General features: G+C 35.8%; 1 protein-coding gene across 1 annotated transcript in view; it reads right to left on the bottom strand.

Annotated features, from left to right (window-relative positions):
* Window positions 1–3,172: 3,172 nt before the first annotated feature.
* Dh31 (diuretic hormone class 2) overlaps window positions 3,173–27,053 on the bottom strand; it is an 83,610-nt gene continuing 59,729 nt past the window's right edge. Inside the window, exons 2-4 of the mRNA XM_090415219.1 lie at window positions 21,909–22,018; window positions 6,735–6,833; window positions 3,173–3,308 (exon numbers count right to left, since the gene is read on the bottom strand). Of these exons, the coding sequence (XP_090271345.1) occupies window positions 3,173–3,308; window positions 6,735–6,833; window positions 21,909–22,009 (336 nt within the window). The 5' untranslated portion in view covers window positions 22,010–22,018. The remainder of the gene's footprint in view (window positions 3,309–6,734; window positions 6,834–21,908; window positions 22,019–27,053) is intronic.

Here is a 27,053-nt window from a genome sequence, read left to right as displayed (position 1 = left end):
TTTATTCATCATTAATTTTGTTTTTTCTCTATATATTTTTAATAAAATTTCTCTGGAGGTTCATTTAGCTGATTTAGCCTTTCTTCTTCTAGATCTTCAAGATTATCTACTATCAGGACAACATCATCTGCAAATTTCAGATGATGCAGCCTTTCTCCATTTATGTTTATTCCTTTTCTTTCCCAATCAGGGCTTCTAAATACTTCCTCGTGCAGCTGTAAATAATTTGGGAGATATGGTGTAGCCTTGCCGGGTGCTTTTTGTATTGGGAACTTTTCACTGTTTTTATATAATTTAATTTCAGAAGTTGCATTATTGTAAATATGTTTTAGTGTTTCAATATAAGGTTTCTCAGTTCCCTGTGTTTCAAGTGCTTTTAGTGTTGCAGATGTTTTAACTGAATCAAATGCTTCTTCATAGTCTATATGGGCCAGACATGAGGGTTTATTGTATTCAATTGATTTTTCAATGAGCTGTCTTAATGTGTGAATATGCTCCAAAGTATTGTAATTCTTTCTAAATCCAGCTTGTTCACAGGATTGCATTAATACCGTGTTGGACCTCGTTTAGTCAGAATTACAGCTCATATGCGGTTTTGGAATAGAATCTACAAGGATGTTGGATTGCATCTACGTCAATAACATACCAGATGTTCAATAGACAGTCCCTTAACTGGCTCAGTTAAAGGACTGTCAAGAAAGTGCATTCTCCATGAAGCTCGGATCTGGGATTTGGTGGGCAGGGAAGATTGTGGTAGTCATTGTCATGCTGGCTGAACAATTATTGCGCGATGGACAGTAGCATTGTCGTCCATGAAACAACCGTCACCTGATGGATTAAAAGTCAACATTGCACAATGGACTTGATCGGTAACAATGGGTTACCGATCTATCAAGTCCATCCTCGGAAGACATCCCACCTTCCAGCAATATCAGAACAAGCCCTGCGCCATAACGCCTAGCACCTTGAGTTGTGTTTACTAGCCAAGCTTGGTTGTTTGTTTCATTAGCTCCCACCAAACTCTCTGCCTACTATGGATACAGAACAAGGTGTAGTGTAACTCGTTGGACCACATAACGTTTTTCAAGTCTTCCCGTGTCCATTCACGGTGTTCCTGACAACACAGTAAACGAACTTTCCGGTCCTTCGTGTTCCATACATGTATGTGAATGCCAAAAACCAATCCCCTTCAATTCCTTGCGCATCGTTCGGTGAGGTATGTGTCGGGAAGCCTTCATTAAATGCTTCGGTCAATTGAAGCACAAGGGAAGTTCTGTTGTTTGGCTGTACAAGATTTCTCAGACGATGGCGATCTCGTTCCTGATAAACTGTCTTAGGACCACATTTACGCCTGTTAGACAAGAAGTATGGGTTGTTTTTTCACTGATTAAACACCTGGGATATCTCACCTTTTGAAAGACCAGTCTGCTCTGCTGTTTCCAAATCGTAGCTACAGCTAGACGGGCACCACAATAAGCCCTTTATCGAACTCCATAAGATCCTTTGTTTTTCCCATTGTGATCAACACTGTTGACGATTACTGACCAGCAACATTCTTAAATAGTTACCTAGAACAAGTAATGACGCACGTGACCAAGTATTTTGCATATACGCTGCGTAAGTGATATTTACGTATATCTGCATCAATATTTCTAATTCAGTGTATATTTTCTTTGCATATTCTGTGCTTTCAACTTAAATGAAAGATAATAATGATTATGTATTAGTAAAAAAATAATTTCGTAAATGATTTATTTTATTTTATTTTTATTTTTTGTACTGCAAGTAGTTTTTTTAATTAGCAGTTAGTTTACATTTCCATTATCATTCAGTTCCCTGGAGTTCCCACAGTTGCTAGTTAATAAATGAACCGGCAACTGTGGGAACCCAAGTAATCAATCAAGATACTTCACGAAAAAGTTTGAATATTCCTGCTCAAGATGAAGTAATTTATTAAGAAATTTTAACATGGAATATTTTCTCTATCTATAACAATACCAATAAATCACATTTCATTTTTTTTTAAATGCATATTTTAGTTAATTTTTTTTTCTTCATCGTTTTAACTTCCATCTCCCTTCGATGTTGTTTTCAAATTAGTTTTCCTTGAATCTTCATACTTTTAATATAATTTCTGTTCATTTCATTCTCTCATCACGTGCATAGACAATAAAGGTTTATCCTAACTATCCCAAAATACTGCATCATTTTGAGAAGTTACAGGTTATGTCCAATAGAAAACTACCAATAAAACTAAATTTATATTCAGTAAAAAAACAAACACATTTTTACTCGCTTTAGATCCAGAAACGGAACGGACCTTATTATGTTAAAATCAATTCGACATTAAAATAAAGTTTGAAGTAGATGACTTTTGTTTGCAATTTTAATTCCCCCCCCCCTAATTTTGTAAGTCCATTTTCCATATGTCAAGTGACTGTTTATCTAACGAAGTCATTTGCCTGATATGAAGTGATCATATACTACTACACCTGAGGTCCTAATCTAAACAAAAATTAAAAAAAAACCTTTTTGTTAAATGAATAAAAATAGAATAAGTGTGAGAATAATCAAGTTGTTAATTGGAAAGAGAGAACGTCGTTTTCGTGAAAAACATCACTCCAACAATATATTACAAGAACGGAAATGTATGGAAAATATAACTGAAATATACGAAGAAAAAAAAACACAGACAAATGGATACTTGTAAATAATAACTAAACAATATGATTTTATATTATTCTATATCTACTGTAGTGTTAAGTGTTAAAAATTATTTAGCAATGTTTTGCTTTCTATTTAGATACGTATTTAACTGAATCTATTTTTCTTGTGCGAAATAAAAGACTTGAGAATCAGAATGAGTATTTCAATCACAGAACCATACGTTATGTTGCACAACAGGGTATTTATTTATTTTTTTCGATAACTGTACATTTTCTACAATTAAGGAACACAGAGCACTCAACACAGAATACAAAACTTAAGACTAAGAATATAGTTTTCGATGCTTATTTCAATTAAACTCCAAATCATGGCTAAATTCTAATAATTCAGGATTTTGTATAGCTAATTTGATCACTACTCTGTATAAAGTCTTCATACATCAGCTTAGACGTGCATGTACATTAGCTGGAAATCAACATTTTATAATTAATTGCTGGGAAACAAATTAGTTGGAGTTCAGATCGCGGCGCCGCCTACCGGGACCATTAGCAAAACTTGCAGCTGTCAATCCCATAAGATGTTTAGCAGCTTGGCTTCCGGAAAATCCTCTAGACAGGCCAAGATCTAAACCTCGTTTCTCGCTGAAAAAAAAAAAAAAAAAAAGTGAAGTGAACATTGATAAAATGTGCAATTTCATTGTTTATGTAAATTATTCTATTAAATTTCATAAGATGGAATTTTCGAAATCAGAGACTATTGTACAATCTTTACGACCCTTGAGGATAATTATAAAAATACGCTTTCTTCAATTATCACATATTTTTCGAATCTTTCTTGTCTACAGGAAGAAATTAAAAGAAAATGTCTCTTTCTCACTATTACTATCTAGTGTATTGAAATGCTGTTTAAAGAATAATTTCACAGTTATTTTGAATATGTTCGTGAATAAGATCACATGATGTGAGTTGAAAATGGTGGTCAATTTCAATGATAGAAATTACATTTCTATAGTAACATACAATGGCATTCAATAATGCATTTTAATATCTAATTTCAGTCTGAAAAATTGCTTTGTGTTGGTAATCCCATCGAAACAATAGGATAATAGTAGGTTTCTTTAGCGGCTAACAATTTAAATCAAATTGCACGATTCATTTACGTTTGAGGTTTAAAAGCAATAAGCCTCTATGCATGGCGATCAATAAACCGTGATGATTCAACTGTGAGGTAGCAATAGCTTTTCTAAATTGAAAAGATAATCAGTTTATGATTATAAGAGACCGTTTTTTTTTTTTAAATATTTGTGTTATAGAAATTGGTAACCAGAATAAAATAATACGGTTGAAGAGCTGCACGAAGTTTTGATGGAAAAGTTAACAATTGTTAAAACTTTTGAAGTTTCGAAGTCAGATTAGCAATGTTGAGGAAAGTTAAAATGTGTTTAAAAGCAAACGGTTGGGTGATAAGTACTTAAATCCACGCCATCTCTTTATGCACCCAAACACCTGTGAGATGCTGGAGTTAAAAGATAAACAAAAGGAAACTTAACGCTCTGAAGCGTCTCTTAGACCTGCACTGGGTAAATTTGCAATGGCGAAGTAATTTACCAAGGCTAATTTAGCGTGGACATTAGCAAAGTGCTATTATTATCATAATTCGGTGGAAACAATCACAGGAAATTAAAATACTATTAAAATGAGATTCCTTCTGCTCTAAAAATAATAATTTCTTAGTCGTATGGAAATTACATAGTTTAACAGAAATTATTCATAATATAACTAGATATAAATGCACGGTACATATACATATACATAGATAAAATTACCCAGCAGGTGGCGATTAAATATGTTATAACTTAAGCCTCTAAGAAACTAAGGAATTCGCAATTACGTAATTTTTCCCTTTATCTCTTAATAAAAACTCATTAGAATTTTTGTTTACAATTGGAAGCAAATATTAAAACAATTTAAATTCTTCTAAACTTTTTAAATTTTATTTATGTATTATGTAATGCTATTTTGATTACTAAAATATTAATTAGAATTTTTTATTATAAAGTAAATTTGAAAGTGATGCAAAAGAATAATAAAACATTTAATTTTTTTTACTTAATTCATAAGCCGAGTACATTAGTGTGGAATTAATGCCGTAGTTTGTCTCATTTTCTATCAGCGAAAGTGTTAATGGAATAGTTCGTCTGTGATGTGTGATTAGAACAGCGAAAGAAAAGAATTACAACTCATTGTATTTAATGCAATCTAAGATATGAATCTTTGAGCTGCAAATAATTGGTTCTATTATATATATAATTAAAGCTAGCGTTTTATCAGACTTTTTTATGTTTTTAAACATTGATTTTTTTAGAGTTCACGTCTTATTATTTGTCGTTGGAGGAAAGCGAAAAAATGCTCACAATTAGCGTAATTTATAGAGGAAAAATGGGTAGTTCACGTGTCTGGTGGAAAGATGGAGTATGTTATGAATAAAATGCAACTGTAGATAGCAATTATTTTTTCGAAAAGTAAGTAACACTTCTACTTTAAATATCTTCTTTTTTCATTTTCAATTATAGTTTTAATTAACTTCTACTTCCCCCCTTTTTTTTTTTTTTGGCAATTGCCTTTCTATGATTCTTTACTCCGACAATATAATTTGTATTAATTTATTCCATTCTTTTCCTGAAGCTGTAAATCCATGTGTGTTTTCGGGGCCAGTTTGCCTGTTCTGAAGGACGAAAAACCCGAGTTTCCGGGTGAAAAAAATAACCCTCTACCGCCGTAGTACGAGACCAGCTAACTCACCTTTAGCCGAAAGAGACCAAATAAAAGTTCCTCAGTCATAGACGGGAATCGCCAGGGTTTCGTACATACCGACTGAGCTACGGAGACTCTAACAGCTCATTGATACACTAGGTCAGAGAAGAATGGCAGGGATCGTGAAAAATCACAGGAGGGCTACAGTGAAACGTAACCAATCTAATCACAGACTTTTTTATGTTTTTAAACATTTATTTTTTTTAGAGTTCACGTCTTACAACAGTGGGGGGGGGGGATCAGAACATCATCTCGCATTGCACAGTACTTCGCATGGTATCACGGATGGGGGTATAGGACTAGACCACCATCCTTGCTCCCAATGCTGTCAGCTAAGAACAGGATGTGGCTTCAATGGGCACGTGATCACCGACAACTGGACAGCTTATGACTGGAACGCCTGGTCTGACGAGAACTGATTGCAGAACCAAAACATGGCAGCAACACCATGAAGCCTTGTACTCTTCCTTCCAAATAGCAACTGCTTAGGCTGGTGTGAGGAATGTTTTCTTTCCACACGATAGGTTCCCTAATACCAGTTGAACACCTCCCTGGCTACAGCTTCTCTTACTTTAGTCTCTGATCCTGTTCACTCGTGGCATCGTAGAGCTTTTCAGTAGTCTGTTATAGTGAGTGAGTTTTCCATAGCAATATTTACTGTAAAAGTTGACTGTTGTCCAGCTGTTGTCTATAAATTGAAATGTTGTTTCATACATTTATTCTATTTTAGAACAAATAAACTAAAGCTTAATTTCGAAAACATATTGAAATATCTTGGAAATGTTACCTTAGCCTTGAGAGCAAACATATTTAACAGAATTTAAATAGTCCAGAGTTTCTCTTCGTTGGTCACAAAATCATTAAGGTGAATTTATATTCATAGTTAAAAAACTAACATAAAAACGAGTTGCACCAAGCTAACACGAAACACATTTGACCAGTCAGGTCTCTTAATTTAATCCCTTTGGAGTGGGATGAATCACCGTAGTATTCAAAATTTTCTCTCTTTTCCCCAATTCAGAAAAGACTACTTCTTTGAAAGTGTTCTTGGTATGATCTGCAAAAGCTCTTTGAAGTAGCTAAATATGATGCTATTACTCCTATATTGATTACATTATGGTGAAAAATATATTAATATTTTTTAAACATTTAATTTTTTTAAAAGAAATTTGAATTTTCCCTTTCAAAATATATTTATAAAATAATTCTCTTCTCATAAAATATTTCTCTTGTTATAATTTTTCTAATTCATACCTGTTCATAGTTTCGGCTTCCAATATTCTATGAGCAAGACTTCCCAGAATACGAAGTGTTTCTTCAGGATCATCGACTTCCACTAGCGACCTCTTTGTTCTGATAAATGAACGATAATAAAATGAAAACAGATTTAAATAATCGCTTTTTTTAGAAGCTATTGATAAGCCTTTATTGAATATCATTTTCTTTTTTTAGACTTTCTTAAAGCGAATAACATTTGTAAAAAGTTTAATTTATCTAACCGGTTTGTTAGCATTTTTTAAATTAAAAACTGAATGTAGTGATTAGCATAATAAACATTTTAAAGCTTCATATAATTATTAATAAATTAAAATTCTTTCATTAAAACACTCTGTGTGGATTATTGATCTGTCTTTTTTATTTTAGATGATGAATTTGTTTAGATGTGACTAATAGCAAAGAAGTAACTATCAAAAAAAAGGTCATTAAATAAAAGCTTTTGAATTTAAACACACACACACACACACACACACACACACACATACACACACAATGTAATATAATGCAAGCCAACTGTCATCTGAATTTCCTGGTTTTGTTGCGTTATTCATTCTCTTTTTCGGGGATTAACTTAGTCATGCATGAAAATCCGAGAGTTAGAATTGGTTTTGGAGCTTTGATGATGATGATTACGAGAACTAGCTCTAAGATGCATCCCAGACCGGTTGAATTGGTAGATGAAAGTACAAATAATACTATTCAACTGAAATGCACGTGTTTAAGATGAGGAAATGCATCTTAAACAATTCTTTAATTTAACGTGTTAGTAAAGAAAATTGTGCCCTGTATGCACATATGGATTATTGCTTCCCGAAGTCATCAGTGTATGTAAGAAAGTTTTAAGATAGTCAAAATGTGACTTGAAATAATGGATGAATTATTATTATTATTATTATTATTATTATTATTATTATTATTATATGCATGCATGCAATGAGTCTGTAGACTCATTGCAAGAGGCCAAACATTCACAATAAACATCAGTATCTGTATAATACTTGTCATACACTGCTTGGAAAAAAGTCGCCGGACACGCCCATAGGCAAGGCACATCGTACCATGTAACAAGTCACATTTTCGTAGCTGGTATAAATTGGAGTAGTATGGTGCTCTTTAGTCAGTGCAAATGCGTCCGGGTGAAATGACTGCTAGAAGGAAAATGATAGAGTTTGAAAGAGGCGTTCTGATAGGATGTTATGTTGCAGACCTATCTGTTTGGCAAATTGTTAACAAATTGGGACGTCACGGATCAACAATCAGTTATCCATAGTGAGATGGAGGGGCAAGGAATCAACTGAATGCGGAGTTCCCAGAATCGACTGGAACACAAATCTGCACAAACATATTCAGAACCGATGCTCACAACATAGGTCTCCATGGTAGAACCGCACTATTCAAGCCCCACATTACCCAAACCAACATGCAGTGTCGTCTTCAGTGGATGAGGACGCTTGGAAAGCTGTGTTATGGAGCGACGAATCACGCTGCTGGTGGCAGTGTAATGGTATGATCTGTTTTTCGTGGTTTGACCTCATGCCTTTATGGTGCCACGAATATTGAACTGTAAGAAGTATCTGAACATTCTGGACAATGCAATATTTCCTACGGAACTGGCCATTGTCTCCTTCAGGACGACAATGCAATGTGTCATAAGGCTGTTGCTGTAACCGCGTAGTTTGTCGACAAAAAGGTCACCCTACTTGACTGGCCTTCTCAGAGCTCTGATTTCAACCCCACTGGACATCTGTGGAATGAACTGGAGCATCGGATGAAATTCAAGGGACATCCGCCTCCACATCAGACCAGGACCTCTTTACATGTCAGCAGGATAAATGGTCCAAAATTCCTATTAATCGCTATCGTACGCTTGTCGAAAGTATACTTCGTACGATTGTTGCATCCATTGCAACGAAAGGAGGTCCTGCATCTTATTTAGGTGGGAGCCACGGATATTTGTTCTTCACACTATGGTGTCCGTTGACTTCTTTCCAAATAAAGTGTATTTTGTTTTGAACTCTGACAAAGAACTGATATCTGACACTGGCAAATCATTCCAGTCATTCACTACTTTCCAAGAAAAAACACTCATTCTTATGGCCTTGATACCGTACTCTTACCTCAATTATCAGGGATGATAACTAGTTGTCCCAACACTAGTCATACACTGACAAATTTCATCCGTGTTAATCTTATAAAACCTCCTAAGTAAATATGTCTCTATCATTTCTCGTCCCCCTACATCCACCAATCAATCAGGCATTCTCTCATAATATGAAGCATCCCACATCCATGTCACCATCTTGGTCACCCGCCTCTGAATTCGCTCCAAATCTCCATGAAACTAAGATGACGAGATCTGTGCACATATAAGTCAAGATGTGGCCTTATCAAAGACTTATATAAACATGTACAACAATCTGCTTATTAGAATGCTATTCATTCGACTAAAGGTCAGTTAGCCGGTTTCATACGGAGGTAGAGGGTTAGTTCACCAGGAAACTCGGGTTTTTGGTCCCTCAGAACACACAAACCGATCCCGTGAACACGCACGGATTTACAGTCAGATAATATATATATATATAAAAGATACCAAGCAATTTTATAAGCTAGATTTTAATCCTTTTTCCTAAGTAAGCAAACAGACAAGTAAGTCAAGTTTGCTCCTGCACGTAGTGTAAGTCTGAGCAACTTGTGGTAAAGGTGGAGTAAGATCCGATCACTTTCCCCAGTATTTTCCCTTAATGCAAAGCATTAGGGGAAAATGTCCTTGCGGAGATGTATGATGCTATGCATTAAAGGCAAGGGCCACTACCCAGAGCGATTTCGATCTTTATTGAGGTCTCGTCAGTGGGAGCCAGACCTAAAAATGCCAAGGTTGAAGTGATGGAGGGGATGTGCTTTGCATTAGGGGAAAATACTAAGCAAAGTGATCAGAGCTTATTCCACCTTTACCACGAGTTGCCCCAGACTTGCACTACGTGCTAGCGCAAACTTGACTTTCTTGTCTGTTTGCTTACTTGGGAAAAATGATTAAAACCAAGTTTATATATATATATATATAATAGCTTGCTATCTTTAACACACACACACACACACACACACACACACACACACACACACACACACACACACACACACACACACATATATATATATAAGAAGAAGAGTTTATACAAGTAGCATTTATTGCAATAACGTTTTACGGAAAGTGATTAATAATATAATATAGCAATGATAATAAATGAAACAAAAATGAAATAAAATGAAAAAAAGTGCAAAAACTAACCGTAATTCGCACCGGATATCTGTTGATATAATCATTCAACTGCAGTTTGCGTGGTTCATTGTTATTTGCTAGAATAATGGTTGAAACGTTTACTAAGAAAGGAGTAAATATCGAATATTTCGATTGAAAGAACCTTTTAAAATTTTCTCTACCTACGCAATAAATCTTTTCTTTACAATCACGATTCCTTTCATTAGAAAGGAATTTGTGAAAGCAAAGAAACCGGATTATCAACACGTTTATTGAAAATATGGACTGCAAAATCTTAAAAGTTTCGCTGATTGATAAAACTCGGCAGCCTTTTATTCGTCTCCAAGCTTGCAGCCAAAGAGCAACATGACTTTCACAAAGCTGGAAGCGTGCACTTTGTATTAGCATACCATCATTTATGAGCGGTAGCAGAGCTATTCGTTCGATATTTAGACAGGTGAATTAATTTTCTTTGGGACTATATATATAGGGAGGAAATGAAAGCTTTTATGTAAATATGTTATAAAACCTTCGTTGCAGGAGTAGAATATAAAATGAGAATTACCAAGTTGCTTGGTTATGTTTTATAATGTAATAAAGCAATAAACACACCAAATAGATATTTGTATATATGTACACATTAAACCTTGGCTTTATTATAGGATTTTACTTATCTGTCGTTCAGGTTTATACAGTATTAGGTTAAAGTGGAAACATAAAATATAAATTGCGATAGTTTGAAAGTCATAACGGACTTAGAACTTCAAATGTTAAGTAATTTGATATTGATATAATCATGTCAAGATGGTAACGACTCAGTTTTTGTGATTGTGGATTATAAAGAACTTTTCATATATTAAGAAAAATATAGGAAACACTTTGTTATATTGAAAGCTAAGAGAAGTTAAAGAAAAAAAAAGTTGACTATTATAGGATGTGAACAAGATGGAAGTTGTCATTGACAGTATAAAAAAACTTTAAGTAAAAGGGAAAACAACATAAAAAACTAAAGAATATTTTTTTACTGTGTTCACCTCCTCCTACCTTGCTCCTTCTCAAGGTAGGAGGAGGACGAGGTGGGGCACAGTATCACTAACTTTTAAAAAAATTACTAATAAGATGATACTTTGAAGTCAGTTACTACACCAAAGGAAGAAAAATAATTTATATATATATATATATATACGATATTTAATACTTATATAGGAAATATTTTTATATTTATACTCGCAAGTCAATAACTACTTGTGCTACCTTAAAATCAATATAAAACTACTAAAATGGGGAGTATTGATACGATTTCGAAAGAACAAACCTTTGGTTAGTCTAAAAGGACAAGGAAATTTGTTTCCAGCCAAGCTATTCTGGAAAATCTGTTGATTTGAAGTAAAGAGAAAACAGAAATTGACTTCCAAGCAAGGCGCTGGTTTTGTCAATATCCAACCATTGGATCTGAAGAATTTAATACTTATACTTCGAAGTCTAAGACCTCATTCCACCAACGCGTTTCTTCTCAACTCCATTGAATACTATCTCCAGAGAAATTCTAACATGTTTTTCCAGTAACACTGTAGCTAAGGTATAAAGGTTTCGGCAATCCAATAATCAGTACTTTTGTTGGCAATTGACTCTCAACATACTTTTTTGTACGTAACTCTCTTTGTTGTTTTGATTTCACTCTAGAAATACCATGCACAAGTGAAAAATACTGCAAAATTTAAAACATTTGAAGATTTAGGCAATTTTTTAAATCCTATTCATTGATGCAGTAATAATAACTACTGTGTTCACTAGAGAGCTGTTTTTTCGTAAGAGTTTATCAACATTAGAACGCTAACAATCTTTACAAATAGCCCTTTAATTTGGACACTAATGCTCACAGTTTTCCTGATGGTACAGTCGACTAGCTTATCTATTTATACGATAGGCTTTCCATGCTTAATGAAAAACTAACTGTGAACTCCTATACACAGTTTTTATCGGCTTGGGTGGCACAGTGATTAGCAGACCCACCCTTTGTCAAACAAGTTGCAGGTTCGAATCTCACTGTGGGCATGGATGTTTAGGGATTGTATTTAGGTGGGAGATGAACTACATTGCCCGGTGTGAGGCCACCTCGCCGCTTATTGGAGGACTGAAATAGTTTGAAAAAAGTTCCATGTTTGGAGCATTTAGAGTAGGGTTTCCCGACTATGTAAAAATAAATTTAAAAATACAAAAATATATAAAATTGATAACAATAGAAAAAATCCTTGACCCATCCACGGTTCAAAATGTACTATAAGTTAGCAAATAACCTTTCGTGGAAGCAACATAAAGAAAATTATTGAACAGATTATTTTGTTAGTGAAATGAAGACAGTACTGATATAATTTTTTTAAATTCCCATTTAGATGCTCCTTACAAAACTAAGTCCCATTAAGTGACATACATTATTGTGCCAAAATATTGCAACACCTGAAAAATACAACACGGATCAAAATATCACTTTTTTTTTTAATTGAGTTGTAGGCACACCTTTTGCTTACATCGCAACATTAAATCGCAGACCTTTTTTGCGATGATAACGTATGAAATCTTAACAGGCAGTGCCGGATTACCAAATAGACAGAGTAGGCACTGGCTTACGAGTCACACGCCGTTTGAGGGCCCCGCAACAACGGAACAAAATAATATTGTTTAATAATATTTAACAATTATTGTTTAATAACATTAATAATTGTTAATGATTGATTTGTGTAATAAAATTGGTTTATTAAAATTGGTAAAATTAAAAACGCTTTAGGAGATAATTTGCGAGAGGAAATCCAAAGATTTCGACCGGCTAGGGCCTCCCCCAGGGTTTATTCCGGCACTGTTAACAGGCTATAGTTCGAATCTGCCGGTAAGCATAGATGTTTGTGAATATCTTTTTAGTAGATGATTTTCATTGTCGGGTGTATGTGATCACCATCTTGCTTACTGGAGGCCTCAAGTGGCTTAAATAATTCCATGGTTGACCTTTGAAGAAAGGATTCTGGATAATGTAACCCTTAGCCTACCCATATAAAGTACTATGACTCTTTGGTGAACGAAATGCATGCAAAAAAAATGATAACTCTTCAAGTACATCTGAGAGCTTTCACGAGAAAGTAAGCTCTATTCTTCAAGAAGGAAGGCCGTGAGTTCTTGAAGTGAGGCCGTGAGAAGGGATTGTATTTGCTGCGTGTCCAGCAGCAAACATTGTTTGCTGCTGGACACGCATCGTAAATCACATGATTTAAAAAAAAAAACTTCAATATATCTAACGAACAGAGAGAGACGAATGTAAACGATAGAAGTAAAATCTCCAAGAAAACCATTAAAATATAAATGCAAACGATTAGAAACATCATCGTTTCTCTTGTAAAATATGTTCAATTAAAATATAAAATACATAAATTTTTCAAGGAAAATTTAATTTTAAATTTAACGTTATATTCAAGAGCTAGACATAATTGCTTGACTTCTCGACTATTCCTTTAATGGCTTTCCTTCCAAGTAGGTTCACGGAAGACGGTAATATTTTGACACCATCACGTCTACGAAAACGACAAATACGTGTTAGACAAGTTCGGAGTTTAAATCACTTGAAAACAGAGATTTCTCTTCTGAGAATATTTTTATTGAGTTAATATTGCTATTAAGCGTGCACTGCTTCTTAAAGTGAGCAAGTAAAGAAACTTTATGTGTAATAGCAAAGACACGGATATGCAACAGGAGTTTATGAAATGTTTACGAAAATGCAAAACGTGTGCAAACTGCAAATCAAATTTATTTTTCTACGTTTTCCCACAGGAAACATTGTGAATACTGCGTGATATGCATAGCTACAATAGGAATCCATCATTTTTTTTTTAAATTCTGCTTTTAGACTGTTCGGCTTAACCATGTTGGTGCCATCATGTACATAATATATAATTATGACTTATCTTGGTTACACATAAACGTGATCACAAAGTAGGAAGTCAATAAATAGAAAATAAACAAACAAACAAAACCAATATTAGGTAAAAAGTAGACGAATCGTTTATGTGATATTTGCTTAAACATGGATAAACACAAATTGCAATTTCAAATGCACTAGAATTACTGTTTGTATGTAGAAACTACATTGATATACTAGAAAATATATTGTTTTTATAATTATGTAAAGTGTATAACAAATAACAGAAAATACCTCGTTATATTGAAGTATGTAATTGACGTTTTCATGATACGTCGTGATACGTCGTTTTCATATATACGTCGTGAAAGTTTATATATATATATATATATTCAGCTCATTCCAAATCCATGAAATGAGAGTGGCATCGCCAGGTTTAAAAAGATCTCTTTTCCCATTCCCTGCTGTTTCTCCATGGATCCAAGGCAAACCCCAGAAATCAGATACTGGAAACAAAAATTCAAAATTTACCACTTGGAAGTCCGATGGACGAGTCTACGTCTGTCGGATCCTAGAACGCTATCTCCCCTAATGTGTTGTGCCAACTACGAAGTTTGTTGGAAGAGGAATCATGGTCTGGGGTTGTTTTTCATGATTCTGTCCTTTCAACTTTATGGCAATAGTTCGGTAAAGACCCGTTTCTGTATCAACACGACAATTTTTCTTCCACAAAGCGAGGTCTATGCAGGAATGGTTTGATGAAATGGATGTTGAAGAACTTGACTGACTTGCACAAAACCTTGATCTCAATCTCATCGAACACTTGGTTGAATTCAAAAGCCGATTGAGAACCAAGCCGAATTGTCCGACATCAGTGACTGGCCTCACAAATGATCTTCTGGTAGAATGGAAAGTAATTACTTCACCGAGCACAGGGTGGACCAACTCCACATTGATGCCTTTCATATTACACTAACGGTTGGGATAAAAAGCTTCCGAATATTTTTGACCAAATAGTATAAATATTGCAACCACTGACGCTTGGTAGTAAATTCGATTTCCTTTAGTGTTCTTACGAATCTGGTAAAAGGAAGTCTTGCATTTTTCTCTCACTTAATTTCGTCTGTATATTAAGTGCTGAAACAAATAAACACTCGATTGTTTATTGCAACTCTCATTGGAGTCTCGTTCATTATATGTAATAAGGCTCATTATTGTTTTTTTTTCAATTAACTAAAAAAAATGTGTCTACATGACTAACGACATAAAGAACTGAGTTCGTTTACGTAAATATAATATCCTGATTCTCATCAGTGCAGAGTAGAATATAAAGTCGACTCATTCCTGTAGTTCTGCAAGTTCAGCCAGTTTTGTCCTAAGATTGTGTAATTACTGGTATAGTTATGCCATCTATTCCTTTGGTTCATTTGTTGGTTAATTGAAATGACCTCTCATTGAGCAATAAATGCACAAAGTATTCCGCCTTTGTGATCACATTCAATAACATACTTTCGCTTTCCATAACCGTGATGCATGGATATTGTAATTAACGCAGTCATTAGAATCTCTCAACTCATTATCTGCAACTTAGAATGCAACCGAAACAGTATTAAATTCCCATAATTATACGATATAGTCCATACCGCTTGCTTCTCATAACTAAATATGTTGTCTAAACACCAATGTAATGGGTTTTCATTAGTTTTAAGTTGTGATAGATTTCAAAATTTCATTGAAATTTGAATATTATATGAATGCTGTGATGATAATAAATCTTCACAGAAAAAATTGGAGATGATTAATATTACTAACTTCGATTTGTATTAATAGTATTTAAACTTGAGTTTACCTGGTTCTCTGTGAAGAGAAAGAGAACGTTAACACTAGGCTGTACTTGTCTAGTGCAAAATTGTTAGCTATATAGAGTTTCCAGTTAAACGCATTTTTTCGATCTTTAATTAGATATATTTTAAAAAAACATAAACTTCTAATAAATATTCTTAGCTATAAAATTTTATAAGTAAAATATCAAAAAATACATCTCAAAATTTCTTTTTAGAAATTATTATTAGATATAACATAATACACCATTATATATATTTAATATTTATTTATAAATATTTCATTTTATGCTCTAAACGATGCTGGATATGAAGAGGAACAATCGACCGTGAGATGCGGTGATTGATTCATTCAATCCAATACCCTTGGAGGGTAATGGATGACAATGCTGTAGCCAATGAAGTTCTAACTGAGGCTCGGCTATTGCTGTTACCCTCCTGCCATGATCAGAGCTTTAATTGCTCAATAACACCTTATCCCTACACTGTCCTCTACAGATAACGGGGAAGATGAAAAGCATTCTTGCTTCGCCCCTTTAAGCCAGTCCTTATAAGGATAAGGACTAAACGATGCTGTGGTCTTGGGATGGATGAAACCATGGGAGAGTAATGGAGGGCAATGCTGTAGTCAATGAAGTTCTAACTTAGGCTCGGCTATTGCTGTTGCCCTCCTGCCATGATCTAGAGCTTTAATAATAGCTCAATAACACCTTATTCCTACACTGTCCTCTACAGATAACGGGGAAGTTAAAAAGCATTTTTGCTTCGCCCCTTTAAGCCAGTCCTTATAAGGACTGAATGATGCTGTACAATTTCACCGGGTTTCTCAATAGCTCAAAATTATAAAATCCAATTGACAGTGGAAGTTGAAACAAATAGAATACTTTTTTTCATTGTTTGTAGGGGAGGGCGTTCATCTCAATAGTGGACCATGGCAAATTTTCCTTTGAAGTATGAGAAAGAAGTTCACCACTGGAAGATACTTGATTGCTAAATCTGACTCAGAAACAATTATTATTAAAACATTCCAAGAAAAAAAAGCATACGAAATATCCAGTGATAAACAAAAAGAGTGGAAATATCTCAGTGATGCACCCCTAAAGAATTAGTACAAATCTAAAACCATCAATAACATCTTACAAAAACCATTACGTAATGAAATGAATATATAGGAGTAAGACCGCTAAAGGTGCAGTTTACAAATAAAGGACAGAGAAAAGTGAAAAGAAGTATTTACACAGTACAGTTTAAAAATTGCCTTGACAGCCATGCGAAAATTCTCCATGTTGCAAGGATCACCCAACAGCCTCATTTTTATCTCAAGAGACCACGAGTATACAAATTTTTCTGTGCATGTGGTATTTCCTATATCAGACAGAAGCGACGATATGAGAAGATACTTATGAAAGAATGCGCTAAAGATGTGAAAAAAAAACAACGCATAAATAAATCGGAATTAGGATTTCATACTGCTGAATAAAAACATCCAGTACTTTGGCAGTTCACATATACATGAATTCAATGATTCGTAGATTTAATGTAACAAAAACTAAGTTCTCATTTTAAAACATCTTTGGTCGGTGCAGTCAAAGACTGAAAGTCATCCCCATTAGGATGGTGCATTTTTCTGATTGAATTTATCACCACATTCTAAAATATTTTTCGGCAGGTTTGTCCTCTCGGTTCAGCTGTATCGCATTAGAGCTTTCTGCAATTCAGGATAGTAACACAGACAATCCTCTATCGGTTCCATATGGACAGAGCAAATGAACACCTACGGAAATGTAAACGACGTCACCTCACTCACTACGAATTATGGAGCCATTGAAGACATTTCCCAAACTACAGTGTGTTCGGGATAAATTTGACATATTTATAATTAATTATATTTTTCCGTAAGTTACATGTATTAACACACACTTCTCTTCATTTAAAAGTTTGGACCCTTCTTCATTCATATACAAGATGTCAGAAAGGATGGATAGCTGGAACCCACCTGAATCATGGAAGAGAGTAACTTGTATCATGATGATTCGTGCCCGCCATCAAAATAAGGATATTACGACTGCTGCCCAATGCTCCCTGAATACAGTAAAAACAATCATGCATGAACTAGAGACTTGCAATGGTGACTACGAGGATGTAGCAAGAAGAAAGATCCCTAGCAGACGATCTGATTGCGTTCGTACAGCAGAATTCCTCGCAAATCTGCAGGAACAGGTGTTGAAGAACCCTGGCATTGGAATTCGGGCTTTGTTCGTGGAGTTGCTAACTGTAGTCAAGCCCTGGATAACAAGGGTAGCCAATGGTAGGCCGTATGTATGGCAGCAGGATTCGGCCCCTTGCCACACCTCTGGGAAAAGTCAAAAATGGTTGTCTGAAAATTTCTACGACTTCACCAGTCCAAATGTTTGGCCTCCAAACTCCCCAGACCTTAACCCCATGGATTATTTTGTATGGGGCGCAGTTGAAAAAGACACCAATCGCACTTCCAGTAATACAAAAGCCCAGTTAATGGATAAAATTAAAACAGTTTTTGCGGCCCTTCCCAGGGAGACTGTAGCATCAGCTTGTTCGAGGTTCCGAAGCAGAATTGAAGCTGTGATCGATGCTAATGGTGGTTATTTTGAGTAAATCTTGTTGATAGTATTGTAATTAACTCTGCCTGTAATGTTTTTTTGTCAATTCATTAAATTTAATAGATACAAAGAAGATTTTCTTTTTCCTTACGAAACTGTCAAATTTATCCCGAACACCCTGTATATATTTTAGTATTTATTCTGGCCTCTGGTTTAACAAATACATATCAAGTTGAGTTTGGAGAGGAGTGACTGCCCGGTACAAATAATGATGATATTTAACAACTTCAGTGATCTTATCTAAATTTTTATAAGATCATTTGGCATTTAAATAATTAAGTTGAAGTCAGTTGTTTATGAACATATTTCGTAAAATAGTAATACACCGTCTGTCCAAAACGAAACCGGACTTTTCGAAAATAGAAGAAACTAGCGGCGCCATTTGTTGTATCTTTTTGTTATCGAAAGCGACAATCTTCATTACTGTTGTGTCAACTACTTATGACATTTGTTTCATTAGATGCCGAGTTATAGTGGCAAGAGTGACAGTGTGTTTTGACGAACGGTCGGGCGTCACGATAATCATGCCGTACGCGACGGATTCTCGCTATCAATCGTTTCAGAACTTCGAGATAAAACTCACCATTTACCGTTTGGCCAGTAGGAACGAATTTTTTGTGGATAATGCCCTTGGAATCGTAGAGACAAATCAGCATTGTCTTTACTTTTGACTTCTCCAAGGGACTTTTTTTTTCGGATGCCCCTCTGGCGCTTTGTTTCGGGCTCCTACTCAAAACACCACGTTTCGTCACCAGTAACGATCGTTTCAAGGAAGTTTGAATCCTTACTAGCGGTTTTAATGAAGTCCTTGCAGTGTTCAATTCGATACATTTTTTGGTCGTTGGTCAATTTGTGGGGAACAAATCGCGAATTCAATTTACGAATGCCCAAGTCTCGGTCAAAATGTTGTGCATAGTTGATTTTGGAATCCCCAATTCATCTTTAACCATTCTCACGGATGATTTCGGGTTTTCTTGGATGAAATCACGCACTTTGTGGATGTTAACTTCGCTCAGTACAGTGTTTGGACGGTCTGGCTTTTCGTCGTCCTCAAGGGTCTCACGACCACTTCGAAATCTCTTAAACTACTCGTAAACTTGAGTACGGGATAAGCATTCATCACCGTATGTTTTTTGAAGCATTTGATCCGTTTCGGTAAAACGTTTACCAAGTTTAACACAAACGTCAATCGCAGCTCTGTTTGAAACTCATTTTCCGACCGTTCGTCAAACCACACTGTCACTCTTTGGCTTCTAATGAAACAAATGTCATAAACAGTTGACACAACACTAATGAAGGTTGCCGCTTTCGACAACAAAAAAAGATACAACAGGTGGCGCCACTAATTTCTTCTATTTTCGAAAAGTTCGGTTTACTTTTGGACAGAGGGTGTAGAACAAGCAATAGAAAGTCATTACAGAAATTAGTTCTGTGTTCTTGAATGGATCAGTGATTGCCTATCTACCATCCAACCCACAGGCTGTCAATTGAAATCCCATGAGAGCATTGGTTTTTGTAGATGCCTTTAGATAGTAGATATATTTCATCACCGGGTGTGAAATCACCATCTTGCTTATTGGAGACCTGAAGTGGATTTGAAAACAGGTTAGTATTTGATCTTTACCTGGAAGGATCAGGTAATCCTTTCAGATTAATTAATACTTAGCTTAATTACGATATTAATGTATTTTTGGTTTATAATCTTCCATGGGTAGAGTCATATAATCAATTAAAATAACCGAAAGTGGTTCCTTGCATGGTCTTTGTAGTGTGCCCTTCCATACTGTGTAATGTGTAACAGTTTCCTGACAAAAAAAAAAAAAAAATAAGAGCGATTATTTAGACACAGAATAGCAAGTCATAGTTTTCTTTAACTCTTGGCTTTATTGCGTCGACTAATCACCACTCATCGGAGTTAGATGCGGAGTGGATGACATGAGTTAAAACAGAAATAGCTTACTTACGAATCCCCTTCTGAAATGAACAAAAGTTTGCGAGGGCAAGTGACGTATTTTGCTTCAGAAGTTTCTAGAGTAGTGCTTGGGGAACAGGCTTTTATCCTCTTTTACACACACTTTTACTCGGCTTTTATATATATATATATATATAACGGCCAAAACTTTTGGCTTTCCTCACCTCGTTTTCTTAGGATAAAGTGATAAGTCTTAAGTCTGTTGAATATATTTTCTCTATAAATTGCATCTCCTCTCATGGCTTTATACGAACTCAATCACCTATTCAATACTCTGCACTTATTATTTATTTATTTATTCAGTTTATGAGAATATTTCATCGCATTCCCAATAATTTCATCTCTTATAGTGATTTTAAATAGTCCAGATTCTTCTATCGCTCTCTTTAATCGTGGGTAAAAAAACAAAACAAAGCAAAAAAAAAAATTCTTTTACATCATTAAATGCATCTTGCGTCATACTTTTCTGCCAGTGACATTAGCGACACCTGCTTTAAAGTTGAAACAGATTTCAATAATTTAATCAGAGTTATCGAATCTATTAATAAATTATCGTACTTATTCACATGCAAATAACTTTTTTTATTACGTTAATAGTTGGATAGTCAGAAGATGAAGTTTATACTTAAGTGTAATATCTTGCCTCTTTAAAAACTGTGTTCATTTAATGACATTCAACCATGCACACCATTAATTACACTTGTGTGTTGAGTCATGTTCTTGACTTAACTGTCCGAGATTAGCATAATTCGTTCATTTCCAGATTTTTAATTAACCTTTCAGTCCTGGATAAGCGATGTATACGTAAGAAAGGTTCTGAAAATACAAGATAAGGAGAGGAGGTCAAAAGCAATAATACAACAGGGGATTTGACGGAGAGAAAGGCGTTAAGTTAACTGTAGATAAAGTCATCTCTTTGGAGTCAAACAATTCCTTCTTGATCCTAATTTTGAAATTGTCTTTTATTTTCCCAATAAATCATGCTATTAATTACTGCCTAATTAACTACATACAGCTTCGATAACGATGACATATAGTTCGGGTCATCAGTTGCGAATTCCAGTTTCGTCTATGATGACATTAGATTTTGAATTATATCGCTGATTAATTATACTTATAATATACAAAAAAAATTATTTTAATCGAATACTGTAGCGAAAATATTCAGTATTTTATGTTCTAATTTATATTTATTTTATTTATTTATATATTTCACTTTCGTTCCTCATCTCTGCAATTTTAAAGTTTCTACTGATGAGTACGAAAAAACATATGAATAATTAATTTATGGATTCCGTGAGTTTAGAAAAGTACTGTAATTTTATCTTCTGCAAACTTTTGCTATTCAGACAGACATTTGAAAACTACTCGCAGAAAACTAACAAATGTTTTATATTCTCGTTCTCCGGTATCTTTTGTACATGACCTATAGCGTCCTCTAGTTGCCGACGACAAAAAGTTCACTAAAACTAATTTAACTCTAGAAAACTCTCTAAAAGTTATATCGTAAAAGGGGGATTTAAAACTGCCCTACTTACCTTTCACTTGACTGGCTGACTGGTATGCCAGAGCAAACAACAAACAATACGAGAAGATGAAAGGCAAAAGCCATGCGAAGAGCCACAGAAGATGTAGACATCTTAATACCCTATAAAAAATAAATTGACATATAAAGAATAAACAAAATAAATAAAATATATTAAATAATTTAAAAACAGTTTTAAAAAATTAGCCATAGTATTTATACACCTTAATATTTAAATAAATAAGTAAATTGAACAGGCCTTATCAATATTTCAAAAAAACATTTATTGCTGCTTTTGGATTGCAGTTTTCCAACTTTGTGCATTAAAAATTCACTCTAGAAATTATGTTTCCTCCGAACGTAAAGAAAAAGCAGTTCTTCATAGAGACAAATACTCTTGCTAAGAGGCTTTAGTGAAACCCCTGGCTGCTGTGTGATGAGATGAAAGTAGTTTTATCTCCTAAGCGTTAAAAGTTCAACGGATGGTGTCTATAAAGTAACCAATGCATCTGGCTCCACGAAGTTTATTGGCAAGCTATGTGGTACTCAATAATACATCCGCGCCTCGAAAAGCTGTCCATTAAATTTTGCTGGAGATTATTCAGTGCTTCAGAAGTGTTTTATGAAAACAGATAATATGTATTTGTTGTGAATATCTTTGCTGTGAATGTAGGTGGATAGTAAAATGGATACTTGTTTCGCTTAAGATAGAGTATAAAAATCTACTACACGTTCCTTTTGACTTCACGGGTATTATATTTTCGTATCATGGTATTTATTCGACTAAATGTATATCGTATCATTTTCATAGAGGTCAAGACTAAAACTGTTATATACAGTTAGTTGTCCTGTAAATTTCACTTGATGTAAATAAACAAAAATGACACCGTAGTTCACGTAAATCAGAACCGTTCGCTTCACATGAAGTATTATTATTATTATAATTACACGAGCATACGTTATTTGCAAACGTGCTCGGATATTTCAATGCAAGAAATAATTTTTACATAATCCTTTAGTCCAGGTTCCCTAAAAATTTCTAAAAATTACGATGATTTCTATCCTTTATTTTTCTGGTAAAAAATGACTTCTTAATGTGATTATACAGTTACATAGAAGAAGTTAACATCTAAGTAGCATCTGATATTTAGTGCAAAATTCTATTCCAGGAAAAAGAAAGTCAATGCTACAATTTCCTAGAAGCATACAATTAAATCAACAGGATTTTTTTTCGGCATGGGGTGGGGTAGATGGACTGAGTCTTTATTCCTTCTTCTGAATGAAGAAAATCTGTGGATGGGGTGGAGCGACCCCGAAGGATCAAAACTCAGCGTTGTTCTCCTACGTAACAGGCTCACCCTGTCACTGAGAACTCTCAGCGTTTGGCTCTACCCAGTGGCAGGCTCACCCCACCACCGAACAGAACCGCTCATAATCCAGGGAAAAGCATTCACCGACACAGCCCCTCACCGGGCCATGCCAGAGAACACCCTTCCCGGAGACTCAAAATGCCTTCTCAGGGCAATCCCCTCCCCCGAAATCTAAGCTCCAGCCCACCGGGAGCAAAATTTCGGAAGAAACCTAAGAGAACGAAACTCAGCGTCCCAGGGCAACGGCCTCAGTTAAGACTTCATTGCCATCCATTACCCTCCCTTAACCACCCTCAATTGGATTACCATCTCACCATTAACGTTACTGATGGGTGAAGCACTAGAGCTTTTCATTTTCCCCTTTATCAGTAATGAGAGTTGTTTGGGAAAGGGAGATTTGCGAGCAATTAAGCTCGCCCTCTGGGGGCAGTTGTGTTAGCTATGATCAGTTGAGAGAAGAATAGCCTTCGGTCTTTTGTGTTTGTAGTAATCAGTCTCATTGTAATTGACAGCTTGTACGATCAGTGGGTCGGAATGTGAACTTGACTTCACGAAGAATTTTTCTGCAAGATCACGAAGAAAGGGGGAGGTGTATGGGATGCCGGTTTCTCGGTGAATCTGTGAATTTCTGATGAACCATGGTGCATCCAGGATCATCCTAAGGCATTTGGTTTGGATTCTCTGCAATTTCGAAATGTTTGATCTTGAAGTGTGACTCCATGCTGGTGAGACGTAGGTAATGACTGGACGTATTACCATCCGATAAAGTAGCAATTTATTATGTACGTTCAATTTGCTCTTGCGGTTTATCAATGGGTAGAGCTGTGCTATTACTTTGAAAGATTTGGAGCCAATGAGATTGATGTGCTTGTTGAAAAGGAGTTTCTTATCCATTAATACCGCACGATCTCTGATTACCATGGGATCGTATGACCAGAGAGAAGGATGTCTTCTGTATTGCGGACCTTTATCCTAGAAAACAGCATGGCTGAGCTTTTGAGGCGGTTCACTTGAATCCTCCGGTTGGTGAACCAGTTTGCTAGCTCATTGATACTTCCTTGGAGTCTAGTGATTTTTAGGCGAGGGCTGATCAACCTTGCTAGAATAGCGGTGTTGTCAGCATAAAGGGCCGTAGTGGTTGGTCTAGAATTGAGAGGGATATCTGCCATGTAAGTTGTGAAAAGTATTGGGGCCAGAAGAGAACCCTGAGGTACTCCCGCCAGAATTATGAGCCTTGATGACACAATTCTGTTGAGTTTTACTTGCATGTATCTTTCATTTTTATATGAATATATGAGTTTCACTAGTATAATTAGAATATTGTTTTCAATTAGTTTGAAGATAAGGCCTTGATGCCAGACCTTATCAAAGGTCTTCGCAACATATCAAAATACAGCAGCAGTGTGAAGGTGCCAGTTAAAACCATGGGTGTTGGGTTTTGTTTGTCGGTGAATTTGTTGTAGTGTGTTGTGAGCTTTGCGAAACCCAAATTGCTCATTTGGAATTATTTTCTGTTTGTCCACTGCTGATTGCAGTCTTGATAGGATGACCCTTTCTGTTACTTTGCCGAGGCAGGAAAGAAGATTGATGGGCCTGTAGCTTTGGAAAAGTTGTGGGTTATTACCAGGTTTATTCAGAGGTATAATGTCAGCAAATTTCCAATCTGTGGGAAAGTACTGGAATCTAAAAATGAAACTGGTAATATTAACTAGATGAATTATAGCTTTCCGTGGGAGTAGCCTTATTATTCTATTGGTATTGCCGTCAGGGCCAGGGTCCTTTTTATTCTTCAGATGGGAAATAATATTGATTATTTCTGTTGGAGATATGGGGATGATGGTCCTTAGGCTATCTTAATGCATTTCTAACTTTACGATGAACTTTGTAAATAAGATTGATATTTAAGTTTACGTAAGATGGGCTGCATTGATATTCCAGATTGTCAATTAGGGCTTCTACTTTTTCTTCATCTGAGTGTGCAATTCCAAGACTGGTCTTCATAGGGCGAAGGGGTTATCTTTTGGTACGAAGATATTTTACAAATTTCCACATGGAGTTATCTTCTGGGTTAATTTCCATGAGTTTGGATTCCCATTTGGAATTCCTGTGCATCTGGAGGGCTTCTCAAACCTGTCTGTTCAGGTTGTTTAAGGTTGTTTTGCCCTGCGGGACTCTAGTTTTGTGATATCGCTTTCTAGCTTTGTTTTTGGCTCTAATCAGGTCCATGATCTCTTCTAGGATCCAGTTGGAAGCGTGGAAGACAGTGGTTTCAGTGACTGATGCTATTGATGTGTTGATTTGCCTAGTTAAATTGCTTACAGCTTGGTCTATGTCTTCTGTTTTGCGAATGACAGTGGTGGACCGATGTGGACTGGGAGAATCTTAGAGAGCTTATCCCATGATAAGAAAGAATGATGGAGAGAGAGCTGATCCTGGAATCCTAGCTTGAGCAGGATGGGATTATGATCTGAGATAAGCTCTTCTAATGTCTCCAACTGGTATTGATATTTGTTGTTTCTGAGGATAACTATGTCTAATACATCAGAACTTCCTGATGGGCTGTAGTGGGTGGGCTCAGTGCGTCCAGCTACTATTGATGAGTTGAGTGACATGTAGTTGAATAAGGTACGGCCTTTGGAGTAGATTGACGAACTGAACCAAGCCGTATGTTTGGAGTTTAGGTCTCCTGCTATAATTATGGAATCCGTGGAGCCGAGGATGGAGTCCAAGTCTGCTGTCAATAGTAGAATGCTGGGAGGATTGTACGCTGCGTAGATGTTGCGTTTGCATGCGTTAATAGTGTGCACCTCTACACCTGTCACTTCAAAGTTTAGAGTCAAGGGGCTGGTCAACGCATTGTGGCTCAAATATTTTTTTATAAAAATAGCTGTGTTAAGTCGGTATGTCCTATATAGAATATAACTTCTTAGTCTTGGGTTGTTTGATGGTCTGAGGTGTGATTAAGTGATCAAGATTATGTCTGGAATCTCTTCTCTTTGGGAATTCTTGCAGCTGAAGAATTTTATTTGATAAGCCATTGGCATTCCATGCTGTTATCATGAGGGAATTCGGTTTAAATTTTTTAAACATTATAGAGAGCTGTTAATATGGATTGGGTGTCTAGATAAAATCTCTTTCTGGAAGATGGTGAGGTGCTTGCTTTGCTTAATTCGTGCAACATTGTTGCAAGTTAAGAGGTTAGAGCTGATGTGAGTTTGGAGCTTGTTTGCTTTTGCGATTAAGGAGTCTGAGTTCTTACCGCTTCCTCATATGATTTGGATATGGATGAAGGTCGAGTGCCTTCCTTGCGGCCGAATGTGATGTATTATGATGTGGAGGGCGACCTGCTTGGTTGTTTGTGTCATTGCTTGGAGGAGCGTGGTTCGTTCTTGCTGATCCATGGTTTTTTGGATAGAAAAGGCATCCCTTCTAATTAGAGGGATGTGAACCTCTACAATTGGCACAGCAGGCAGGTGTGGATCTGGGCTTGGTGCAGGAGTTGGTTTTGTGACCCTCACCGAATTTAGGCATTTGTAGGCAGCTTTGCACAGTTTTTGGGCTTGCCCGAACCTTTGGCATCTTCGGCACTGCCCTGCCGATGCCTTCTTCCTTAGAGGTTCAGTTTAATTTTAAGCATACAAATGTCAGTAACTTCATAGATTCTTTTTTGTGTATTGGAGATTTCGACCAACCAGTGGCATTGGTTTTTATCTGACCTCAGTATTCTACTGACTTTGATTGGGGTCAATCCTTGACTGATGAGGTCAGCTGTGATCTCATCAGTTGTG

The sequence above is a fragment of the Typopeltis vanoorti genome, unplaced genomic scaffold (assembly GCF_054136105.1).
Source record: "Typopeltis vanoorti isolate ZY-2024b unplaced genomic scaffold, IOZ_Tvanoo_1.0 HiC_scaffold_24, whole genome shotgun sequence".
Classification (NCBI taxonomy): Eukaryota; Metazoa; Arthropoda; class Arachnida; order Uropygi; family Thelyphonidae; genus Typopeltis; species Typopeltis vanoorti.
This window is presented reverse-complemented; position numbering and strand designations above follow the sequence as displayed.